Source organism: Lepidochelys olivacea (assembly GCF_965140295.1).
Source record: "Lepidochelys olivacea isolate rLepOli2 genome assembly, chromosome: 7".
In the NCBI taxonomy this organism is placed as follows: Eukaryota; Metazoa; Chordata; order Testudines; family Cheloniidae; genus Lepidochelys; species Lepidochelys olivacea.
The window spans coordinates 86,440,738-86,459,073 of NC_140417.1; the positions used below are offsets into that span (position 1 = coordinate 86,440,738).

An 18,336-nucleotide genomic window follows, 5' to 3' on the forward strand; every position below is an offset into this window, starting at 1 on the left:
GTTTTGCAGCATTTTGGAGAGGGCTCATGGAAAGTCAGCTTGCATGGTAATGCGTAGTTATTACATTACAAATGTACATTGTTACTTTTTAGATCATAACTTTAGATTCCAACCTGCAGAGTCTAAGTAGAATGTGAACACTCTTCCAAGGCAAAACTCTTTTGCTTCAGTTGTTTGCTTTGAACACAGCAGTTTGTTTCCCTAAAGTGTGGCTGTACTCTGGAAAGCAGTATTGCCAAATGCAAACATGCAAAAATTATGAGACAGGTCCCGCCAAATCTTGGCATTTTATAAATAAAATATTTTGGGTATGTATTTGTTTTTCTGGTTTTTGAGTCTTTAGGGGTAATGTTTTCAAGTTTTCTCTGCAACCATGAAATCGAGAAATGTACTTAAAAAAAAAGCTGAAATTCTCAGTTAATAATGACAGGTTTCAGAGTAGCAACTCTAGGAATGGGGATTTAAATATAGTGAGATACATGAAAAAATTGTGAGGGTTGGCAACACTGGAAAAGTGACTGTACAACTGTCACCATTTTACTAAACAGATCTGCTCCCTGCTCAGTATTATCTGATTGCTTTAGTTGAAAAAGTATGTTTTTAATGTTTTACTCCTGTTAGCCCTGCAGAGCCACCACAGCTAAGAGAGAATAAGATGGATTCTCTTTCTTTTTATGCATTGTCAATAGAATTCTTTACTTAGTTCCAATCAGTTACATTTGTGCAAACCCATTGACAACAAGGGGGCTACATAAACATCACTGAAGCATAGTTTGAAGACACTGGATTGCACAAGTGACTAATTTGTCTTACAGCTCCCTTATTACTAATGATGATGTGTGAGAAAGAATGAATCTGCTTGATTCTCAGATCCCAGGCTGAATGTACAGAACTAGCAATTAGAAAAAAACTTTTTAAACTTGTAAACTGAAGGCATTTGATATGGATCATTTCACAGGTGCCACTTTTCAAATGGAATTCTACTGCCACAACACAATGAATACAAAATTGTTACAGAAAATATCCAATTGCAAGTGAAAATTCAATGCTACATTTTACAATGGTGGATGTGGGATGATTAGTTAAAGTTTGTCCAGCACTTACTGCAGTGCTAAGTATTATTATCATCATTATTATTGATAATACCCATTAACTGCAAGGCCCCACCACTGCATTTTTTCTTTACAGGAGCTCCTTATGAATTTGTGCTCCCCACCCATGATGTTTGCAAGGAGCCTTCATAGATATTACAGCCCATCTCAGTATTTGGGAGGGGGCCTGCATGAAAGCAAGGGTCTCTGTCTTGATCTGTGGCTGACACGTCATGATTGTGTAGAGATAATGTTCCCAGGGGACCAATATGGGTGCGAGGGCCCTTGTCCCACTACTTACAAGCAGTGTTGCTAAAACTCGTGGGATTTTATTGCAAGTCTCAGGGTATTTGGTTTCAGAGTAACAGCCATGTTAGTCTGTATTCGCAAAAAGAAAAGGAGTACTTGTGGCACCTTAGAGACTAACCAATTTATTTGAGCATGAGCTTTCGTGAGCTACAGCTCACTTCACCGGATGCATACTGTGGAAACTGCAGAAGACATTATATACACAGAGACCATGAAACAATACCTCCTCCCACCCCACTCTCCTGCTGGTAATAGCTTATCTAAAGTGATCATCAAGTTGGGCCATTTCCAGCACAAATCCAGGTTTTCTCACCCTCCGCCCCCCAAATTCACTCTCCTGCTGGTAATAGCCCATCCAAAGTGACCACTCTCTTTAAAATGTGTATGATAATCAAGGTGGGCCATTTCCTGCACAAATCCAGGTTTTCTCACTCCCCCACCCCCTCCAAAAACCACACACACAAACTCACTCTCCTGCTGGTAATAGCTTATCCAAAGTGACCACTCTCCTCACAACGCGTATGAAAATCAAGGTGGTCCATGCCCCAGCTCCTGGAGTCAGGTGAGTATCTCAGATATAATTTTTAGTTTCTAGGCGGTGGGGAAAAGTCTGAAAACGGGACCCCATACAATGGACCAACGTGTTACTTTAGTCTCATGCTTTCCAGACCCCTGGCTCATGCTAACAGAGCACTTGGGTAGGGAGGCTGCACAAGAGCCCACCGAGGCCTCAGGTCCCCCAGGCTTGAGCGGCAGGGGTGCAGGGCCTCGCCTAAAATCCTGACGTTTGCGGGCGCGGGGCCCGCGAGCCCGTTTCAGTATCCATGCGCAGGTGGGAAGCAGCAGGATCCCGCTCCCCAGCGGCGGGGACACGCGCAAGTCGCGCCCCTGCCTCCGCGGCCCAGCAGCACTGCCCCTTTAAGACCAAGGCCCGCCGCTGCTATCGTGGGAGTTCCTGTACGCACGCGCCATTGCGTCTGAGCAGCGTTTGTGCCCTCTGGGTGTTCGGGAGGTCGGCGGCGAGGAGCGCTGGGTGCGGGAAGCGATGGGGCTCGGATCGAACTCCTCCGTGCGGGGTAGGCGGGCGGGCGGGAAGGGGAGCAGCGGGATGGTGCGCTCCGCTCCGCTGGGGGTTGTCTCCTGTGTGCTCGCCGCCTTCACAAGTCACTTCCAATTGCACTGCTTGGGGCGCCCCCTCCCCCCTTATTCTCACCTTGGGGCCCTTCCTGCTCGGGCAAGGGGTGTATCTGAACGCGGAAGGTTGCGATTCCACCCCTGTTTTGCAGGAGGGGCCTAGCTAGAATTCCTTATTCCTCTATCTTGCAGGTCATTGTAATAGGTGTGCAATAGCTGGGTGGCTGTGTCGTGGTGGTGCAGTATCACGATGCAGAGGAAGCGTTGACTGATCCACAGGAAAGGGACCCACTTGCAGAAGGGTCCCGATTGCTTTGCAGAGGATGGGGCTTCCCTGGGAAATGCAGTGACCTTCACCGCCTCTCTTATGCGGCTGACCCCTTCGTGCAAGAGTTTATCCAAGGGATAGCTCAGTGGTTTTAGCATAGGCCTGCTAAACCCAGGGTTGTGAGTTCAATCCTTGAGGGGGTCATTTAGGGATCTGGGTCAAAAATTGGGGATTGGTCCTGCTTCAAGCAGGGGGTTGGACTAGATGACCTCCTGAGGTCCCTTCCAACCCTAACCTTCTATGATAACCACTAGTCGTAAATTATTAATCTAGCAAAATGGTTACATCCACTGAGGTCTGGTATGTTGTGTTTTGTAATAGTATCTAGAAGCCCCAGGATTGGCCATTCATGGTCGTAGGTGCTGTGGAAGCATAGCAAACGCCCCTTCTTTTACACACCCATTTTTGCTTCGGAGCAGCACTTTGATAGGCATTCTCTTACTAAAGAATCCTTTGAGTGCATTTTTCCCCCTCTGACCATGTGCCTTGTAGTGGATGCTTGGCTTCTCTGCTGAAAATGAAGAAACTAGTGGCTGATTGATCTTCTCTTGAAAATCGCAGACTGTCTGGTTTTTAAATTTAATTTTAAATTAAAAATGTTGGCATTTCTCTAGCTTGTAGGATTTAAGAGCAGCATTTCTATTAGTGGCTATTAACCTCACAATGTTGCTACCTACCTAGTATCATATTCTAGAAGAGTAACTCAGCAAAAAGGTGAGGGAAATTTCTTATAGCTACAAATGTAGGCAGTAAAAGGTGTTTACTGTTGTAAGTTGTTGACTCGTACTGCAAAATACAAAGAACCCTTCCCCAAAGTGAATAACTCAATAGTAAACCTGTAGTAAAATACAATTCTTGTACAACCTTGGCCGTAGGGGATCATGTGACTGGGTAGTGTTGATGAGCGGCCAGGTGCAGGTACTTCACTGTGAGATATAAGTAAGTTACATAATAGGTCTAAAATTTGGGATTAACATGAAAAGCTTTTGGAAATCCTTGAAAACTACTGCATAGTCTAGTCTATGCATCTGATGAAGTGAGCTGTAGCTCACGAAAGCTTATGCTCAAATAAATTGGTTAGTCTCTAAGGTGCCACAAGTACTCTTTTTCTTTTTATAGTCTGTGATTTAGAACAGTTTTAAAATAATTACATAGGTGTCTACAGGCATTTAAAATTAAATGTGATGCAGTGTTCTTGTGTTCTTCTGGTCTTTGTAATCCTGGTTGAGTCTTTCTTCCGTGTAATACAGTTAAATTAAAAACTTTTCTTTCAGTAGTCTGACTTGTTTCTTAAAGTAGCTTTCACAAGTAGGCTTTGTTCTTATTCAACCATCATATGTCTAGTGTAGGATCTGTTAAGTAGGTTGGTGCAAACTCTTTAAAATGAATAAATCTGTCTACTCAGTTTGATTCTTCTCCCCTCCCCCCCCCCCCAATACCCATGAAAAGAAACTAGTAGGTAGTAATGGTGATGAGAACTGGTATAATGATTCTAAGCATAAAGTGGTGAAGTTCATGGGAGCTTAATTAGTTTTAAATGCTGCCAACCAAGAATGCTGTTTTTGGTGTGGAGAATAGCTTGGGGGGTGGGAGGAGTATATTGAGACTAAACTCTTTTTTTCATTTGGAAAGAGGAATAGTGCTAAATGTGACTAAGGTGTCTAATCTCAGTGTTGGTAACTTACATTTGCCTGGTCTTTAAGGGGCTTTAATTAGTTAAACTTCTTGGATACATATCTTGTTCAGAGGATGTAGCTAAAAAATTCATCTGTGATGAAGATAACAGTGACAAGTTGCAGAATCTATTCTTGATTTAATTCTTTGTTGTAATGAGTATCATAAGCAATTACACTTTATGAACATTGTGTGGGATGCAGTGTGTCTGTGTAAAAAGTACATTTAATGATGTTAACATGAGGTCCTAATCTACTTCAGGAACGTCTAATTTGGCTCTTGAGGGCAAATATGGATTTGATTACACTAGCACTTTTTTGGGTAAAACTTTTGTTGGTTGGGGTGTAAGAAAACACCACCCCCCGACTGACAAAAGAACCAGTGTGGACAGCCATGTATGTGCTGGTGGGAGATGCTGTCTTGCCAACTTAGCTACCGTTGCTCACTAGGGGTGATTTAATTATGCCTGCAGGAGAGCTTTTTTAAGAAGAAAAGTTGTCCTGGTAAAAGCTCTCTCTTCCTCCCCTGTTCCCCATGCTGGGGAAGTGCAGAGTTGTTTCTGAGCTGCTGCTCCTTTTAACAGGGACCAGATATTGCAGAAGCAAAGGCCTAGGTCCATGTAGCCTTTAGAGGAGTGAGTGGGAAAAGGGAGAGAGCAGGCTGTCCAAAGCAAATGGTGCAAGAGGAACTCGGCTCTTTGGCAAGAGCACTAGGAAGAGGGTAAGTAAAAGTCCCAGAATAGAGGTAGGGATGGAATATGTTAAGTGTTAGCATGTTTTATTCTCTAGGGTTAGAATGAGGGACTCCTACTGTATCATGTGATTGACATCTCTTCTAAACCATAAACAATACAGGCTAAGCCAGACTGAAATTCCTAGTCTGAGATGGCTTTGCTGGTTATAGCATCGCCACAGGAGTGTCTTTTAAATATGTGGAAAGAACCTTGTAGACCTCAGATGCCCATCTGATTTATGGATGAGCAGTTGAGAGTCAGACAGTGTTTACATACTTATTAGGAGAACATCTGAGTGGGACTGATCCCTCAAATTGTCCTGCTGCTGACTTTTTGTCTGGAGGGAGTGACTCCTGCCACTTCTAGAGCTGGGTGTTACGGCAACCAGGCAGGAGAATTCTGTGACAGTTGGGCAGAAACTCAAGGTACTTTCAAGTGGAAGACACAAGGCAAAAACCTGAAAGCAGGACTTTAAAAAAAGTGGATTAATTGCAGAGAAGGAAAATGATATCAAGTGAGACAAAGAAGAGTGCAAAGATGTAGAGTTGCAGAGATGAGCATAAGATGATAAAAGAAAAGTGAGAAATGGGGAGAAAAACATTTGTTTATATAAACAGCATCTTTGAGACACTCAAGACTTTAGTACAGATAAGACAGGTAGAACTTGTTCTCTTACGGCCTGTGAGAAATGCAGGTTCACACTGGTGATGTTTACATGGGGATTTAATCTTTTAGCTTTATATCAGATCCCTTTAAAAAAGTAAACAATTACAAGTATCACAATTTTGTATTTATAATGTAAAATCAGTTCCTCTTGAGCCCAGTGCCTAGCATTCATTATCTTTAATTAAATCCGTTATGAACAAAATGTGGCTGATTTTGTTTGTAGAGCTGTGTTGACCTCATCAGTGATGCAGATGCCTGAGCAAAAAATAAATGGAAAGCCACATTAGTTCTATTTTTCCCCATAGGTTTCTCCTGTTCCTCCTGTTCAATAGAAGGGGACAAATTAATTGGATGGGTGTAGGAAGAAAGTGGTTTTTATTTTCATAACACTGTCAAAGTAGTAGAACTGTCCTTTAAGCACAAATATGACTTTGGGAGCTAAATTGAATGAAAAATTCCATTTAAGGTTTTGCCAATCTTTCTTTTTTTTCCATCTCTTGCTCTAGTTGAATGGGTTGCTGCAATCTCTTTAGCTGCAGGAGCAGCTGCTGTTGGATATCTAGCATACACAAGATTCCTCTCTAAAGACAAATGCTGCAAGGCAATGGTAAATCTCCATATACAGAAAGATAACCCCAAGGTAGTCCATGCATTTGATATGGAAGATCTGGGAGACAAAGCTGTGTACTGTCGTTGCTGGAGATCTAAGAAGGTGAGAGGGGAAAATTGTAAATGTGCAAGAATCCTCTTAAGCTCGTCTCAGTTGTATTATTTGATACTTGGTCTGTTGAAGAAAACAAGCTATTGCTACATTTCACTCCTACACTATTTCTAAATTAGTAATTATGTAATGTACAAAACTAAAATGTAAAATGCATGCAGTTGTAAAGCTTCAGATTTTCTTATACTGCATAAATGGTTTTAATAATAAAGGAGGGTGTTCAAGCCATGGATTCTGCAAAATGGCCATGTAATTCTAGAGATCCTCATAGCTGGCAGGATCTAGTAATTGCTCTATTAGCACAGGAACCCAACACTTAAACTGGTTGACAAATCCACTGTCTGTGAATCAGTGAGATCTGTCTGTAGGCCTAAATTATTGTCATTATCTCCTGTAGATAACATTGGAATAAGTGGGAACTCCAGGTTTTTGTTGTTGGGGTCAAGCTATGCATATAGCTCTTTAATTGCATGTTATACTGAAGGGATTCATTCTTCTCTTGTGTTAGAGAAAGAAGTGGGGATGGGGAACGGGAGGAATTATAAGTGCATAGAGACACAATTTCATTATTAATGTAGCATGCTGGGGAATATAAAGACTAAGGAAGTTTCTGATTTGGCTTGCTCTGCTACTGGTTCTCCTACAGTTTAACAATCCATAATGAGTGGCAGAACAAGGAACCAGGGAGAAACTACCAAAATCAAGTCACATAGACCAGGGGTGGCCAACCTGTCTGGAGCCACGTGTAGCTTTTCAGAAGTTAATATGTGGCTCCTTGTATAGGCACCAACTCCAGGGCTGGAACTACAGGAGCAAACTTTCCAGTGTGCCAAGGGGTGCTCACCGCTCAATTCCTGGCTCTGCCACAAGCCCTGCCACCACTCCACCCCTTCCCATGCCCTCTTCTGAGCCTGCAGTTCCCTCGCTCGCTCCCCCCCTACCCCCCGAGCTTCCTGTATGCCACAAAACAGCTGATCGATAGGTGCGGGGAGGGACGGGGAGCTGCTGCGGAGGGGTGCTGGTGAGTGGTAGGTGCTGGGGGAGCTGATTTTGGTGGAGGTGGGGTAGGGGGAGGGAGCTGCTGATATGTTACTGTGGCTCTTTGGCAGTGTACATTGGTAAATTCTTGCTCCTTTCCAGGCTCAGGTTGACCACCCCTGACATAGACCATCAAACCATTATTGAATAATAATTTTTAGTCACTGCCAATCTGGGAAGGAAGCATGACTGGTGTTCTACCGCTAGTGCCCCAGTTTTCTCTCAAATAGCTGTCTCCCTCTGAGTCTGTATAAACTTCAAGAACTTCAGTGTATCCATGCATTGAATCAAATCTTCCGAGTTGTAAAATGAGCTCATTCTTACTCTTCATTAAGGTTGAACATTTCTAATGTGCATTCCTCACAAGTCTTAAAATTTACCTGAGATGTAACACATCTTTTTAATGCAATGTTGACATTATTCTTAGAGTAGAACCGACATAACGCTGTTTAGATGGGAATTAATTCAGTTTTACCCAGCTGTTTTTTCTTAACATTTAAGAGAATGTATAGCAAAAAAAGTGCCAGGTTCTCAAAGTCCTCTGTCGTGTGTGTGAATAATGAAGAAACAGCATTATTTCTGCCCCACCATTGTTTTTTTATTTTATTTTTAGTTTTTTAAAGAAATACTCAGATTAAAAACAGCTTGTACCTAAATTCTTAGGAGCACTGTCTGTTTAAACAGAACACAATGAACATTGCTAAACAGCTCAAATGTGAAGACGCCTTTTGCTACTCCTGGGGGAATTATGCACTACTGCATGTGTGCGTAAGTAATGAGCCATGCATATTTTTAATTTTTGTGCAGAAAAATTCTGCTGAAATGTTGCTGAAGTTCTGCCTTTTGCCCATCAGAGGGCGCTGTGGCACAAGAACAGCAGTAGCTCCCAGCAGAAAATAACTTCTGCAGTTCCACCTTTTGCCCACCAGAGGGCGCTATGGTGACAGAACACAGCAGCTCCCAGCCAGGTAGAGAAGAGAGAGAGCCTGCCTTCTTCACAGCGCTGGCCAGGTCAGGAGATAGAGGCTATGGGGAGACATACAGAGTGGGGTCTGGGGGTGGGGGTCAAACGGGCTCATATGAGCTAGTAGGGGGGGACAGACTGGGACAGGGGCTGAATGGGATTGGGGCCACAGGGGGAGAGAGGTGCAGGGCCACATGGGGACAGGGCAGATGTGCCTGACTGAGTGGGAGAGGCTAGGGGTCAGCCCAGGTCTGCATGGGGGAAGCTCCTGAACAATCCCCCCCTGCCCCCCAACCTGTTCCATACTTTTCCCACCCATACCCAACAAGTTCACATCCCAGCTCCTTCTCAGATATTTACTTCCCTCTTCATCAGCTCCTCTGTTACCACTGGCTCCCCCCAAGCCTTTGCACTGCTTCTGAAGGGTGTGAGGAATATGGTTCTGTATTGTAGCTTAAATTAATTATTACTCAGAGTTCCGTATTAGTATGCCTAGTAAGGAATCTATTTGTCAAAAAACGTTTCCTGAATCTTTTTTGCCTATATTGTTAGAGACATACTTGCTGACATTTATTTTGAAATAAATGACCAAAAAATAATTGAAACTGGTGTGATTCTATTGTTTTGACAAATAAAATATGCAGAATTTTAAAATAGCGTGTGCAGAATTTTATATTTTTGTTGCAGAATTTTTAATTTTTTGGCGCAAAATTCCCCAAGGAGTATTTTTTTGCATGTATTTTGCCTTGGACTAATCTGCTACTTCAGTTTGAGTCATGAGCAAGTGAAAGTGAAGCTGTAGTAGCATGGTGCTTTGATGCTTGCAAACACTATAGGACAATGTTATGTTCACAAACATATTTCTGTGGACTTAAGATTTGCAAAAGGCTATCTTTACAAAATCTAAACTTGTGCCAAACTTGGACAAAGCAAGAGGGACAGTCTGTTCTATAGACTCAACTACTAGTATCACTGGATAATTGTCTCCCTGCCTGTTCAATCCTTGCCTTTTCTGCTGAGGTCAGTTAGCAAAGATGACAACTGTGATGGTGGATTTTGTGATATGGACACTCCTCTGCTGGATGTGGTACTAAGATAACAAAACCAAGCTCACTGAACAACCATCAAATGGCAACAACTTCCAATAACAGCCAATTTGAGCCAGATTAAGAGCAATGACCTACAAGTAAAAGGCCTGTTCCTTTATCAATCTTCTGAAACCATCTGGTCTCCATCTAACCGTTCTGCTTTAGGAGATAGTCAAGATGAACAGTTTTGGGGATAGGGGATTTAAGTTTCACTGTTCCTGCCTGTCAGTTTTGTCCTTAATTGGTTATTTTCCTAAGCACAAGATAACACAGAGGAAAGGTCATAAAAGACTGACAGGAGGAGGGAGTAAGATCCATCCGTGTCTATTTCTAGTTCTATTATTGACACCAAGTCTTGGACCCAGTTTTAAAACCTACAAATCTCTGTCCGCAAAGCTTATCTTTGCATCATGGTACTACAGTCTGAAGTCCATTACTGTTAGTCAACTTAATAATTCTTTGTAATCTAAAGTGTCAGTTATTTTGCTAGAGGATGTGAAGTCTGTGTCTTGGTTAGCTTACTCATTCTTTCTTTTTGCTAGGGTGGAAATGAAGGAACATTAATCTGTGGTACGGTCAAGCCGCATATCAAAGTTTGGGGGGTGGGGTGGGATTCAAATTTATATAACAGGGAATTCTTGGGTCTCTGGTGCAGGTTGAAAAAGTCATGCTATTTTTCCTCATATGGTTAGATACATACCTCATTCAGGCTAATTTGACAATGTCAAATTACTCGGAGTATCTAATGTTATTTCTTAACTTCTGAATGCAAACGTCATGTTTATCAACAGTTGTATTAAAGTTGTCTGAATTTTAAGTCTGTATTTTTTTCATTTTATTTTCAATTGAATGTGCCGCCCTCCCCCCACTAATTCTTTTCCTTTGATCAAGGTGAAGAGGATACATCAGGTTGAAATGGAGTTAGTTTTTAAAAATGAGTTGGGAGAAGTTCCTGGAACTGGTCCTACCCTCTTGTCCCAGAATAATGGGATTGTAACTTTCCACAGCAAGCATGCAGGAAAGGGGGCAAGTTAAGGACAGTATCCCTCAGTTATGCAGAGGGAGACTTGAAGGGAATAAAGATGAGTGGAAACAGTCTCCAGGAGAAGGGGAAGCCTGAACCCTCAAGCGACTTAACACAGGGAGAACTTGTGGCCCTGGGAGAATCTGATGGAGGAGGGGAGGGAATTCCCCCTCCCCTGCCCCCTCCAGATGACAAAAGTTCTTGGTGGCCTTAAAGGACTCCACAGACATTTTCTTAAATCAACTTCAGCCTTCCACAGTTTTTTCCCTTAAATATATTTGGTCTCTCAAATATGCTATTATAGAGAACATTTTAATTCAAAAAATTACCCTCTGTTATAAATCAATCTCAATAACAAAATACTAAATCTTCTCAACTAGTAATGGTAGATTATTTATATTGTTCTTTTGGATGATAAATTAGATAACCAGTGAAAGTATATTGGAATATATTTATCCTTCATAATTGATTTTTCTTGGCCCCAAAATATTTTGGGGCAGTATATCTCTTCACGTACTTCATATGAAATTTCTACACTTGGGTTAGATCCCATGAAAGGGCTCTTTAACTTGAGGCTATTTGTACCTTTCCATGATCGAAAGGTGCAAATTAACAGCAAGTATCCAGTTGTGTAAGGATTTCTCATCTAATGTTAGGGTTTGGTTTGGGTGACAAGCTATGAGGCTCACAGTACGTAGTTAGGGGTTTGGCATTGGCTTCATTTGGGCTCAAACTGAAAATACAACTTTCGTTCAATAAATAAATGGAGCATAACTTCTATAAAGCATAGCACATACCCTTCCGGTAATCTAATATTTTCTACTTTTTTGTCCAAGTATTTGATGATTTATATATATATATTTTTAAAACTAAGAACTCCAAAAGGACTAAACTAACATTTGGTATTCACTCTAGAATTTAGTGTTATATCATTACAGCTTGAAATCTTTTTTTGACCTTCTGCCTTCCTCCTTTGTTTTCACTTTTTCCTCTTTGCCAGCCTGCGCCCGCAAACATCAGACACTTTTTGTTTGCATTCCTCTTCTGATGTGGATGATGCTTCTGACTCCAGATTAGTTAAGTGGTGAAAGTTCCTTAGCTGTTGTGCACTCTCTCTATTGAAGACTTCTTCTCACCCCCTCTCTTTGCTGCTGCACTCATAGTGTATGTCACTAATGTTCTCCCGTCAGCCATCCCAAACTTCATAGTTAATACAACAGATTCAGTGGGAAAGAGCATCTCAGCACTGAACAATACTTATTGTTCCCCCCATCCATAAATTGGATCCTAAAAACTCTAATATGGTCTGCCTAATTCACAAGGCATAGGACAAGTGCTGTGTGGTATAGGGGTTTACTATCTAGAGTATTTGATAAGATCAGTGGGGATAGAGAATGAAGAGGGAATTTTGGGGGTTTTTTTTTTTGCTTTTTGTTTTTCTTCTTCCTCTCTTGGGTCTCTTAGTGAATCTGCTCTTCACTACCGAATGACTGTGAGGGAAAACTTAAGGCATGTTAAACTATATACTGTAACAAAGCTTTATGGTTGAAAGCATTTCTATGCTGCACATGTCGGTGACAGATTTATTTAAGCTAGTATGTCATGTTGTCATGATATAGTATTATGTTCCAGTGCTTAAATATCCTTATGGCTTACTAAGGGGATGTTTACATTAGCCTCTTCCCCCCCCCCCCCCCTTTAAAGTACCCTGTCACTGGTGCAGTTTGATCAGCGGTATAACTTTCTGAGCACTGGTGGTGCTGGTGTCTTAACCACCATCTTAACTAATGCATGTCTAGAGGATATGTTACCTGAAATGTCAGTGGCTGCCAATATCTTGTTCAAACTGTGGCTCTACTGATAGCTTTTTCCCCCCTTAAGTCAGAGCTTTACATTGATAACACTTAAAACTAAAAGCAACTCTTTGATGCATCAAGAAACAAGTTAATCAGGATGCTCTCAAACACCAGTGTTTCTTATAACATAATCCTCTAGCTTCTAAGAACATTATTCTGCCAAAAGTGTCTTGTGTAACTTGCAGATACTTCCTTGGTTATGATTTCAAAAATAGGAATGATAACATGCAGATCTGGAGTTCTCCCCTGTGTTTTGCTGTTAAATCTAGGTTTCTAAACCTTTTGGTTGAGTCAGAGGTGGGGCAGGAATTCTTACGTAAGACATACCATTGCGTTAGATGAAATTTGGTTTTTCATTTCATCAGTAGCTTTGAGTGAATTAATCAGTATTTCATCAAACACTCTGGTTGCCTTGAAGTTTTGCTGAGTATTACTCAAGTCAAAGTGACTGACTGATTTGGTGGTAAAGAAATCTCTGATGCAGGAATATTAGTATTCTGTAAAACTTTTCTGTTTACTTGGAAACTTCCATTTGCCACTTGCAGCACTGATAAGGAAATAGTTGCAGAATGACAATAACCAGCTATGTTTAACAGCCTCTACAAACCATCCTGGAGCAGTTAGAAGGTCTGGCCTAACTTCCATTGACTTCGATGGATGTTGTCTCGGGCACAGGAGACAGTTGTTGAGAGATGATTAAACAGCCAAGTTGCTACACCTAGCTAACAGAGCTCTGCTGTGGGTTTTGCTTTAGGTGAAGAGTGTCTGTCTTATTTCCCCAATATAGCAAGAAAGACTTTAAAGATCGCTTCTTTACAGAAGTGGGGTTCTAAAGGTTTTTACCAGATCTACACTAGAAACTGTTGCCAGTATGGCAATGTCGGCGATCTCCTAAACAACCAAACACTCCATGGTGGCAAAAACCTTAGTGTAGATGCAGTTATACCAACAAAAGGACTTTTTTGGGGGTGGGGAGAGGGAAATGGTGTGGCTTACTTCATTTGGGGAACTGACTAGCTATATGGCAAAAGAACTTCTGTCAGTATAAGCTGTTTCCCCATTAGCAGGGTTTTCTGGTAGCTATACTGACAAACCTGTTCTAGTGTATGCAAGGACCTACTTTCCTCTTAAAGGAGAGGATCCAGAAACTGAGACTCTTGTGCAAACCTTAAGTAATCTTCACTGCACTCCAGAGCCCTCCCGAGGAAATAGGGAGTGATGTGGGGGAGGTGAAAAGGAAGTTTGAGGCCAGCCTAGGCTGCTTGTTTTTGACAAGAGTCTGAGATTGGAGCGCCAAAGTGCGTTGTGAGTTTGGGTTCTTTCCCTAGTTACAGTGCTCTTGTACATTACACTCACAGGTAATATTAATGAACACTTAAACATGTCTAGCAAATATTTAAGTTCTTGTAATAACACATTTTGAGGTACCACTTGCATTGTAAATGTATCTTTACCGTGTGAAGCCATTTTCATAACTTTAGGGTTATATTTCCTTCTCACTTAGTTTTAAATGCACCCATTCTTTTATATTGTACTGGTTTTCTTTTTCAGTTTCCATTATGTGACGGTTCTCACACGAAGCACAATGATGAAACTGGGGACAACGTTGGGCCTCTGATCATCAAGAGAAAGGAAGCATAAACGGGATGGTTTGAGGCCATGATTTGTCACATTATCTGCTTATTTGTAATTGGAGTAAAGAAGTTCTGTCTTAGTCATGTCACTGAAGATTTTTGGGTGTGGTACAAAGTAGGCTCCAACATGTGTATTTCATGGTGCTTGCCTTGTTTTAAACACTAAATGTAAAATATTAATGGCTTAAGGCTATTTGTCTCCTGAACTGTGTATACATTTTCATTAAGTATGAAATTAAAGTGACAATTGTACTCAGAACTGTATGAAGATAATATATTAAATTATTCTCAAATACTTGTGTTCTACTGGAAAACCATCTTTAAGTAGAACAACAAATTCCTTACTAAGTAATCTGAAACTACAGAAAAGATGGCTGATACTCAGATGCAAATGAGATTCTGTTGAAAAGGCATTAATGGCAGAAAAATCATGGTGCCAAGTGCACGAAATGTAACTTACTACATCCACAAAGTGTAGTGCATACAGTGATTAAGAATAACTGTTTTATTCTTTTAAAACAGTTGTACATTACAGCTTCAATAAAAATCCAAGTTAAAACACTAAGAATAAACAAAAAGGCTTACTGTAAGAATGTACCAAAAATTAAGTAGGTAGGGTCATACGTACTGCAAACAGGCCATTATTCTACTAAAATCAATGGAGTTACACCAGAGTTGAACTGAAACCTTAGAGTGTGTGTGTGTGGTGTCTAGAGTTGTAGAACTGTCTTTGGGGGTGGGATAGGGATTAGGAGGGGGTGTGTGCGTGTACACGCTTGTATGAGACTGGGTTCTTTTTTTGAAGCACAACTTCCTTTATATGCCAGAGAATGCCTTATTAAATCTTCCCTATTAGGGCATGTTCATCTAAGTTTTTCAAAACTTCAGCCACTGGTGGTGGTTTGGCACACCTTCTGCCATTTAAAATTTTGCTTCCCATTGCAATTCTGTGATAGACAAACCATAAAATCAGTTTATTGCATATTCATCCCCACTTACACAGATATGCACAAAGCATTTCCGAAAACAAAAGTCCAGGATTTGGATTAGAGGAGGGGATAGGGGACAACTTCATATTAGACCCAGCTCTCATAACTCAGCGAAGCGTGTTGTGTAACCAGTAACTTTACATGCTATGCAACCCTGATTTACCAGTGTCCAGAAAGGGGATGACTATTGGAGATAGGGAAATCTGCCCAGCGCTGTTCAATAGGACAGAATTTTAACCAAGGTCCTGTATGTACCCTCCGTCTTCATCACTGAAGTGGATCTTTTAGAGTGGGGGTGATGAGTGCTTATCTTCTGAGACACAAAGTAGCAACATACTGCTAAGACTGGAACTTTGGGACAGGGTGTCATAGAAAAACTGCAATAGCCAGTGGGCCAAATTCTGCACTCCCTTCAACCTTGCTGACCTCCACAGAGACTGAAAGGAAAGAACTTAGTCCAGAGTGAGAGGTGATTTATGATTTCAGCAGAGGTGGAGTTGAAGCAAATTAACTAATTTGCTATCTGAGACTACTAGGTGAAGCTGTGATTAAATGTTTCCACCTTTTTTTCCTGTTTTGCCAAGTAAAGGTGTCAGGCACTGTCATAAATATAAAGGGAAGGGTAACCACCTTTCTGTATACAGTGCTATAAAATCCCTCCTGGCCAGAGGCATCCTCCTGTTACCTGTAAAGGGGTTAAGAAGCTCAGCTAACCTGTCTGGCACCTGACCCAAAGGACCAATAAGGGGACAAGATACTTTCAAATCTTGAGGGGGGGGGAAAGGAAGGCTTTTGTTTGTGCTCTTTGTTTACATGGTGATTCTCTCTTGGGACTGAGAAAGGCCAGACAGAAATCCATCTCCTCCAACCCATCCTAATCCAAGTCTCCAATACTGCAACCAGTATAGGTAAGCCAGCCAAGGCGAATTAGTTCATCTTTCGTTTTATGTGAATTTTTCCTGTGTTAAGAGGGAGTTTTATTCCTGTTTTCTGTAACTTTAAGGTTTTGCCCAAAAAGGAATCCTCTGGGTTTTGAATCTGAATACCCTGTAAAGTATTTTCCATCCTGATTTTACAGAGGTGATTCTTTTACCTTTTCTTTAATTAAAATTCTTCTTTTAAGAACCTGATTGATTTTTCATTGTTCTTAAGATCCAAGGGTTTGGGTCTGTGTTCACCTGTACAAATTGGTAAGGATTATTATCAAGCCTTTGCCAGGAAAGGGGTGTAGGGCTTGGGGGGGATATTTTCGGGGAAGACGTCTCCAAGTGGGCTCTTTCCCTGTTCTTTGTTTAAAACGCTTGGTGTTGGCAGCATACTGTTCAAGGACAAGGCAAAGTTTTTAATGTAAGTTGGTAAGAATAAGCTTAGGGGGTCTTTCATGCGGGTCCCCACATCTGTACCCTAGAGTTCAGAGGGGGTAAGAAACCCTGACAGAGACACACACACAAACACAGAGTAAAAGTACCAGCAAGGTAAAAAAAAAATTCCACGAAACAGGAGGAGTTTAGCTTTAATGAAAGTATGTCACTGCAGAATTAAGTTTCTTTATTTCTCAAATACACAGTAGGACTGACAGTGATTATCTGCCTAGTCGACAATACAGGTGTTGCACTCTACTTTTTTCTAAAAGAAAGTTACTTTATAGGTACACTTGTACACAAAAGATTACTGTCACTAGAAACTTGTGTGCATGTCAGGTAGTGTGGAAAGAAATAACAGAATTAAAAGCTATATTTGACTGCCACTGAACAAATAAAATGCCACTGGATGTTTATAGACTTTCAGTAATTCAAGTTCAAAAGTTTCAAGATGAGTCCCCTAGTTGTAAATTGCTTCCTGAAGTCTATCAGTAAAATATTTCCTTTTGTTTTAGGGTAAGGGGAGTTCATTTAGTGAAAAGCTTTTTGGGAAGATTGACTAAGCCAAATTCTATGCTGCTTTACATCCTGTGCATTTCTATTGAAAATAGAGCAGCTTGAAGAAATGCCATGTTTGTTTAACTTTGCCATAAAATGATTAAATTAGTACTTCTGTAGTTTGATGCTAACTTCTTAATGTGCTTGCCACCAGATGTTACTTCTGAGGTTCTTTTGAACTTGGTAATGAAAAATGAACTTATGTGCTGGCTATCCTGACAAACAGAAGTGAAAAACAGTGTATATATAAACTATGGTAACTTTTTTTTAATCAGGAAACTAACTGAATGCTTCCCTCCTGTGTACTGTATTTGCTTTTGAATCTGTTTTTTGACATTCTGTTCACATAACTGAGGATTAGAAGTGAACTGTGGCTCTAAAAACTAACATGTTTAGTGGCCATAAAGAATGTAAAGAGGGCTACTGTAAAGTTTTGAGAAATTATATTGTAAAAGAGTAGTTTTCATACCCAGTCAAAAGTCAGGTCTGTCATGTATAACTTTCAGACTTGTGGCATGGAGAGCACTTCTTTTGAGGTTAAATTTAGTTTAACTTCCATATTTGATAACTTTCTACATCTCCCCCTTTTTGGAAAGAAAGCACCACAAATTAAAGTACCAATCCTGTAACAATTTATATGCATGAGGACCCACTCACCAGAATAATTGTCACATATTTAAATGTTTACAGGATCAAGATATTAGGGAAATGTGACTTCACTACAATCCTCTTGCTAACACTGTCTCTAGTACTCATCAATTGAAATAGATAAAAGTTAGTTTTCAAAATTAAGCTACCTCATGATACCCTAGTTCAGAATCTTAAAACCACTGTAGATGAAACAGGCCAATGAAACTTAATTTTTCAAGGGTTTATAACTCCGTTATTTAAAAGTTCATTGATTTAAAACTTAGTATACAAGATAACCACAAGAAGTAGAGCTATCAAACCTAAACTCAGTTTTAGACAGGAAATGTGGAGCGGGACCCTGGATCCCAGCATCTCCCCTTGAGATATTGTGATAAGCACGATCTTCCCGTGCAAACTTCTTGAGTAGGTGAATAGTCAGTCACTGCTGTTTTGACATCTACTGTATTGCTCAAAATATGCAGTTAATGTAGGATAAAGCTTGGAACAAAGATACAGAACATGTAAAGGTTTGTATAAA

General features: G+C 40.8%; 1 protein-coding gene across 1 annotated transcript; it reads left to right on the plus strand.

Annotated features, from left to right (window-relative positions):
- Positions 1-2,326: 2,326 nt before the first annotated feature.
- On the plus strand, positions 2,327-14,519 carry CISD1 (CDGSH iron sulfur domain 1). The gene is made up of 3 exons (XM_084633118.1): positions 2,327-2,476; positions 6,442-6,647; positions 14,178-14,519. Exons 1-3 carry the CDS (start codon positions 2,446-2,448, stop codon positions 14,265-14,267), a joined length of 327 nt encoding a protein of 108 aa, XP_084489244.1. The 5' UTR covers positions 2,327-2,445; the 3' UTR covers positions 14,268-14,519.
- Positions 14,520-18,336: the final 3,817 nt, after the last annotated feature.

Coding starts and splice junctions, on each gene's coding strand:
- CISD1 (XM_084633118.1), top strand. CDS start 2,446: ATGGGGCTCGGATCGAACTCCTCCGTGCGGG. Junction 2,477..6,441: donor ATCGAACTCCTCCGTGCGGG/GTAGGCGGGCGG, acceptor CTCTTGCTCTAG/TTGAATGGGTTGCTGCAATC. Junction 6,648..14,177: donor GTTGCTGGAGATCTAAGAAG/GTGAGAGGGGAA, acceptor TTTCTTTTTCAG/TTTCCATTATGTGACGGTTC.